Source organism: Mytilus californianus, unplaced genomic scaffold (assembly GCF_021869535.1).
Source record: "Mytilus californianus isolate M0D057914Y unplaced genomic scaffold, xbMytCali1.0.p SCAF_5, whole genome shotgun sequence".
Lineage (NCBI taxonomy): Eukaryota > Metazoa > Mollusca > Bivalvia > Mytilida > Mytilidae > Mytilus > Mytilus californianus.
The window spans coordinates 58,097,519-58,105,369 of record NW_026262701.1 but is presented as its reverse complement, the minus strand read 5'-3'; the positions used below and the strand labels follow the sequence as shown (position 1 = coordinate 58,105,369).

The 7,851-nt window shown below is 31.6% G+C and overlaps 1 protein-coding gene across 1 annotated transcript; it reads right to left on the bottom strand.

The window, feature by feature from the left end:
• Window positions 1-251: 251 nt before the first annotated feature.
• LOC127702062 (GTP-binding protein RAD-like) lies at window positions 252-6,644 on the bottom strand. Its single transcript, XM_052206064.1, has 5 exons — window positions 6,631-6,644; window positions 2,379-2,506; window positions 1,832-1,914; window positions 1,195-1,372; window positions 252-517 (listed from the first exon to the last, which is right to left on the bottom strand). Exons 1-5 carry the CDS (start codon window positions 6,642-6,644, stop codon window positions 252-254), a joined length of 669 nt encoding a protein of 222 aa, XP_052062024.1.
• Window positions 6,645-7,851: the final 1,207 nt, after the last annotated feature.

The window sequence follows — 7,851 nt, the reverse complement described above, 5'->3', positions numbered from 1 at the left end:
TTCTTTTACTAGAAATCCTAATTAAAACATTATATTTTCAAAATTATTTGCCTATAGGATAAGAATTGATGATATAATTATATTGGTTTTAGTTAGTATGTTCGTTGGCGTTTGTATTGCTTCAAACTACAAATAAATTTACTTGTATAATGTTCATATAAAACTGTATTTTGTTGTTTAGATATACTACAAATGAATATGCTTAAATAGTATCATGATGTTTCCACTTGCGCCAACATATTAAACATCCATCATAGATGAAACAAATTTTCACATTGTGATACAGGTTGTGAGGTACGTCTTAAGATTTTACTCAGAAGTCTTTTTGTTCCTTTTAATAGAGCATGCTTTTTGCCTTTGCCCTGTGTCACAATAGTTGCTTTTTGAATGACATCTGGATTTAGTTTTAGTTTTATTTGTTTTAACAATCCAACTAATAGTTCGTCAACTTTGTGGTTTAACACAGCTGATGTTTCGATGTATTTACATTCAAATTCTTTTGCAAGCTGACGTGCTTCTGAAAAATAATAAGACATATTTAAAACATTATATTTATCAGTATTAAAAAATGCAGTCCTTCATATTTGTTACATGTTCTTTAAATACTATTTTACTTGACCCTAGATCTGTTACATTGATCAGGATTGCAGTAATTGGATATACATTTTTCTCTAATTCTTTGACAATTTATACCTTTCTGCACTCATTGTATGAAAACATTTAATCAACGTGTGGTTGCTGGTGATCTCAGAAGATGATTGGATGAATTTAAGGGTCATAACCTTTATCAGTTCAAAATATGCTAACAGGTGTTAATGAAATTGACAACTTTGTGAAGTGTGGAAGGCACTCGAAGGGGGTTTTGGTTTAACAAAAAATGAAAATGTATTTTTTAATCATTAGAGAAACAGATTCTTACATAGTTACTCGTGAATTATCGGATTTATCCAATCGAGATAGTTAAATTATAAATTTTAAAGTCCTCGCCAAGGCGCAGACTTTAAAATTGATAATTTAACTATCTCGATTGGATAAATCCGATAATCCACTGATATCAATGTAAGAATCTATATTTATTTTACAACTATTATTTATATTGATAAAAAAAAACAATGGTAATACACTTATAAATATGATAAACAAAACATAGTCACGGTGATGACAATACAAAAATCCAAAAAGAGGACATCTTACCTTCTTTGGTGACTTGTCGTTTCCTGACTAAATCTATTTTGTTGGCTACTAATATAATTGGTCTGTCACTATCCAGTTCATTGCGTAGATATTGTAGAAATTCCTCTGCCAGTGTGAAGGAGTCGCTATCGTGGACGGAAAACACAACAACATAGGCATCCGCTGGTAAATCATCATTCTAAATGAAACAATTTATAAATATTAGTTTAATTATTTTGTTTTTTTCGGGTTCTTGATGAAACTAATCTTGGAATTCTTTAGAAACAAATTAAGTTTTTCACTTAATACATTTTCATACAAAGATTCATGAGTATTTAAATCAAATTTCGAAGGTAAAACAATCTTCATATAAAGATGCTGATATGTCTGAAAAATCAAAGGTGTACATCGTTTTTTTTTGTATTTTTCAAGGTACCACAATTGAACGTCATATCAGTTATATAGCAAAAAAATGATATGCTTGCCTACAATTTCTTGACAAAAGCAATATTAGTGGTTGCCATTTTATAATCCAACATTGATCTTCTCCAGCCTAACATTATTTACCATGTAACTATACATCGTGCAAACTTTCGTGTTCATCAACAACAACAAAAAAACAACAAAATAAAAAAAGAACTATTATTAATATACCTACTTCAACGGATGACAAATCTATAAATTCCATTATAGATTCTTCATTGTCGACGACGACAGTAAGTTTTCTTTCGTCGAAATCATCTGCAAATATATAAAAAAAAAAGTGAAAGACGAGTAAAACTGTGCCTTTAGTTATCGTATATCTTATATTGATGTGTTTTATTATTGGTAAAATGTGGTTTTGATGGCATAACTTTAATTGTTTATTCTAAATTCGTAGCCACTTTTAAAGATTCTCGACGATTGCCAGTTTGACGTATTGCATTTAATTATATCTTTTATTGACCACAAAAGTGGCTTCTCGATGTCGTTTGGTATTTTTGTCATATGTTGTTGTCTCATTAGAATATATTCAATATCTTCTTTTATTCGTGGTTTATGTGATATAGACTGTAACTTTTGTTTAATGTTCTAAGCTATCTATAAATTTAAAAAGAAATTATTAAAAAAAACTCTCGATATAGATGTTGATTTAAAAACAATTGTTCTTTAAACTATATTTGGACAAAATATATTTTCGGAATCCGATAAACAGGATAACTTACCGGTAGTTGATTCCATAGGCGACATATACTCTGAGCTCATAAAACGATTGACTATTGCTGTTTTACCAACACCGTGAGCACCTATAATTGGTACCCTGTAGTATCCAGCTGAACAAGATGATGAGCAACTCCAAGAAGAAGAAATCGAACTTGCAGTAGATGCATCACTTGTAAGTCTTGATCTATAGATAGATGACACTGACGAAACACTGCTTTTTCTACGACGAAATAGAAGACTGTTATTTAAAAGTCCATCTGATGTTATTTCAAAAGACCGTTTTTTAAATTGCTTTTTTATTTCATTCACAATCAAGTCATTAGAATATTTTGATAATGTGTCCATTGGAAGATTAAAACTTATATTTCGCAAATCTTTTTTAATAAAATCATGTGAATGCTGCTTCTTTTTCTTTAAAGAACTAGTACGAGAATTCGGCTCCGATTGTGTTTCCTTCCTTATAACTGATAACTGTTCCGGGAAGACACATCTTGTTGTATCGATATAATGCATGTTGTTGTTATATTGCATCTCCGAATATATTTGTTCTGTCATAATTCAATACAATTAAATTGTTGCACTATAGTTTAAATTTAAAAAATTCCAAAACACCTTCAATATTCAATACTTTACACACCTTCTTAAATGACAAACAAAACACTGATGTAAACGATTTCGAATATCATTCGATATTTATACTATCTCACTAAGAAGGTTAAATGAGCACGTGATTTTAAGTTTTGCAAGATATTCATGTCAGTCATCTATTGGTTAATCGGATTTCCTTCTAAAGAAACTGATTCCATGCAGCAAATAGTATGTTAACTTGGATAAAAGCTGTAGGATGACGAAATTAGAAAATTGTTGAAAATCAGCATCGGTTAGTTAAACATGTAACCATTGTTAAATGTCTTATCGATTTTTATTTAAATTCATAATTTGTCAATCATACTTAACATGCAAAATGATTATTTAAAAACTATAGAATCAATGAATAAGGCACACCTTAATAGAATTCACAACACACTCTTAATAAAAAAAATATAAAAATAACAAGTGCCATTGAGAATATTTATGTTGCATTATTTTGTGTGTGTAAGTTAAAGGGTATATAAAACTGTCAGACCTTAATTTTTTTTTTATTATTAATATTTGTTTTTGTCTTTTTTGTCTGTGTGATGTTGTATTTTGTTTTTTTAGCTTTTGTCAGTTCTGCAGACGAAACACAAAGTCTATCCAGTGAATTCATGTACAAGAAAAAAAGTTAATTTTAATTGCAAGGTTTCGAAGTCTTTGTTGAATTGATTTACATTTTTTTTCAGGACCAAAGGCGTTAAATAGTTGCTTTGAAATTAAATCCTAAAATAATTCATTTTTTTGTGCAGGTGAACAATGTTTTATGATATATAGGTTGCATAACTATATTGTTTTTAATTAGTGAAGATAAATGAGGGGTTGAAATGAGATCAAATGATAAAGAAAATGTGGGATTAAAAAATTAAGAGAGAAAAGATAACAACAAATTAAATATATCCAGAATGACATTTATCGCGACTTGAATTTTTGAAGACAGCACATGAAAATGTTTGAAAACCAACAATAAACACAGTAATTACAACAAATTAAAAAAAAAATAATATCATGACCAAAAAGAAAGTTGACGAAAAGACAAACAAATACAACACAACACTACACAGAAAACTAAAGATTTAGCTATAAGAACAGCACTAAACACAGTTCCTTCTGAGAGGAAAGATGTTCGTGCTGCATTAGTGGAACGTTCCTAGTTGCTCATGTGAAAATTGAAATTATCGTTTTTGTCCTGATGTTAAGTTCTCAACTGAACTTCATAATCAATTCTAGATGCCAGTCGTGAAAAGAAGCACAGTTCAATGTATTTCAGGTTTCACCTATAATTGGTTAAGAGGAATACATGGAATAGATTGGATAAATAAACTCTCAAATTTTGAATTATTTTGGAAAAGGATATCATCCGTATAGCGGATATTGAGAGGTGCATGAATAAATTCAGTCTCATACGCATAAAGAAACAAGTTGGCAAGAAATGCAGCACCGATGATGCTCCTTTATACGCATATTGATTGTTAAAAAAAACTCACCAAAAGTAACAAATGAGTTCATTGTAGTTGTCAAGACATTTTACACCAAAACTATCCCAGGCGAAACAATATGAACAAAGTTCCCTTCAATTTTAATGGTACACGAATTAAGCTTAGGGTAAACCACTGTTTACAGGTTACAAAACTGTCAATGTTGATGCAGGTACTTTCAGACACTTCACTCTTGGTCACTGAATTGTATTTTTTTTACAAATGTCCAAAACTGCTTTTAACCCACGCCAAACATTATAGCTGAAATGTTAATAAAGATATTTAGAGGATTTGGTTTTAATACAAACATATTAAAACAGTTTAGTTAACACGTTTTGTCTTGGGTTAAAAGCTCCTCGTAAACAATTGCAAAACTAAAAGACAGAGTAACAAACTACAGAGTGCGGTGAAATGACAAAATGCCAGTGCCAATAGAAAACTGAAAATATCATTGATCCAACTTTGAGGTTGTCCATCTGTGTCCATTTTTAGAAATATATCTAGATATGAAGCAGATAAAACTGATTTCCGTAGTTTTCTTAATGTCAAGTTCACTGGGATTTAAATAAATAATGCAAGCACTCGCTTTCAGTCTTCCTATTGTAAACTGTCCTTTATTGCACTCATCAGGTATTGTGAGTTACAGTTTGACAACATTTGGTCGTGATAGTCACCGGGATGGGGGGTTTGCACATAACATTTGCTTTACACCCATCACATGGTATACCAAGTCAAGTTGTCCATACCATGTGTTGTTCGTTCTTAGTGGTGTATTTGATTGTAAACTGACACCATAGTAGAATTAAAAAAGCAATAACAGTTACCCAGAAAGAACTATGAAAATAAATCAACAATAAAAAAAACAGACAACAATCTACAAACCACCAGAAAGATAATTAAAGGTAGATCAACATGAACGAAGTCTAAATCTGAATGTGCTCAGGAATAGTGAGCAGTTCCTACTCAACAAATGGCACTCATGAACATCCCATTACTGCACATTGCTACCAGTTCCAATGTCTGTATGAACAAGTTCCTAACATGTGTTTTTCATTGCTGTTTGTCTTTGTTTGATCTTTTTTTTCGGAGAAGTCATGTGGTTCATGAGGTAATTTTTCATATACTGTATGTTTCCATTTCTCATTTGTTACATAATCAATACCCTATTGAAGGATGTTTTGATATCCCAATGGATACAGTAAGCACGTGCATGTTGATATAATTTGGACTTCATTTACATGGTTTTGCTCCCTATATAAAACTTCCTCTAGCAAGGTTATAAGAAGGAAGGACGGCAATCGACACTATACAAATAAACGGTCATCATCTCAAATAGTTTGACCGATACGACGCGCCTGTGTTACAACTCACAAGAGCCACGTTTTCCTGTTCTTATATATAGTATACTTGAATGGCTAAATATGCTTATCCTATCGTCGCACCAGGTCAAATGATTCGTATTTTTCAAAATAGATTTACGAGTATATGCCTCTTACCGAAGACAACATTGATACTTCATATTATGCGTTATTTTCTTATATCCATAACTATCATAATCTTACAGTTCTTTATGCAACGAATGTAATAGTACATGTAGTATTTGATTTTAACCCACTAAACTATCGTAAAACAAGAAAAGCACTACTTACAAACTGTTATTCAATTAATCGTTTTGTCCAATCTGTCAACAAACTATTACATATGTATTCAATTAATTGTTTGTCCAATCTGTCAACAAACTGTTATTTTATAACGAAATGACAAGGGTTCTTGAATATCATAACACACGCTAAACAAGGAAATGTACAAAATGAAAAACACTTGTGGAAAACACCATGTTTATTAAACGTTTCATGAATACTATACATTCTATAGTCATGCCGATTCTAACATTGAACAATCGTAACACAAGAAAAAATATGAGGTTATATCATTTTCATTCCTAACTGTCAGAGTTATTTATTTCATTTAGCCATTATGTCTAATGACCAAACATATATATATTGAATTATCAGTGCATAGAAACATGAGGAAACGGCATATCTTACTATGTGAAGATCAACACTGTTTGCTTGATCGAACACATCAACGACAATGAACAACAAAGTCGAGTTTAATGATATGCATTGATAATTGAACAAACCATCCGTTTCCCATTGGACACTAACTATATAAATAAGAAGTTGTGGTATGATTGCCAATGAGACAACTCTCCACAAGAGACCAAATGACACAGAAATTAACAACTATAGGTTTACCGTACGGCCTTAACAATGAGCAAATCCCACACCACATAGTCATCTATAAAAGGTCCCGAAATGACAAATGTAAAACAAGTCAAACGAGAAAACTAACGGCCTAATTTATGTACAAAATAATGAACGAAAACCAAATATGATACACAGAAACAAACGACAACTACTGAATTACAGGATCCTGACTTTGGACAGGCACATACAGAATGTGGCGGGGTTAACGTGTTAGTGGGCGCCCATCCCTCCCTCTAACTTGGGACAGTGGTGGTGTAACAGTACAACATATGAACAAACAATAACAATCAGTTGAAAAGGGCTTAACTCATCGATACCAAGCGTAAAACAAGTAACAAAAACACAGAGTGGAAGTGGCACGGTACTTATACATCCCCACTTCAAAAAGACACTAAGTACAGATCTGAGAGTACTCGCAGTTACTGACACTGCTAGTTCAAAGCCAAAAACAACTAATAAAATAAATCATGCATCTAAGGCTAAACTATCAATCAGTTCACATCCAACATCCAATGGATTTAGGTAAAGACGTCATTAACAGTCAGAGAAAAACATGACCTTGTGTAATGCCAAGATACAGGTATCGACAGATTGTAGAGCCATGAATGAGCATATGTATATACAAATAATATTAAGTTTAATTTTAATTGTTTAATACTACTTGTAGACATTTTTTATTCAAATGCAGCAGAGTTCGTACAAAATCTCCCCAAAGACAAACAGAGGTAGCATCTTGCAAAGCTCCTTCGTTTCATATTAAGTTATATATTTATGATGTTAGGTTACGCAATAACTAACATTTTAGACTTCCATTTTGTAAATTCCCTCCGAACTTGACATAAGAAAACTACAAAATTCAACTTGTCTGCTTCATATCTATATAGATTTCCTGAAATTGATATAGATTGACAACCTCAATCTAGGTTTTATGACAAACACGAGGTTTCTAGTTTTCCTGTTTTGCCTCACTCATCGGTTTTTCATTGTGAGTTACAAATTAATTACATATGATATTGGTATTCTTTGCTACCTACGCGTTGACAAATGAATCCATTAAAGACGACACATTTTTAATGTTGGTCTAAGATTGTTCA

Bases quoted from the DNA above. Each gene is read 5' to 3' on its own strand.
- LOC127702062 (XM_052206064.1), bottom strand. The intron at 1,373-1,831 runs GTAGGTATATTA...TGTTTCATTTAG, and splicing joins TAGATTTGTCATCCGTTGAA to AATGATGATTTACCAGCGGA. The intron at 518-1,194 runs GTAAGATGTCCT...ATTATTTTTCAG, and splicing joins ACGACAAGTCACCAAAGAAG to AAGCACGTCAGCTTGCAAAA.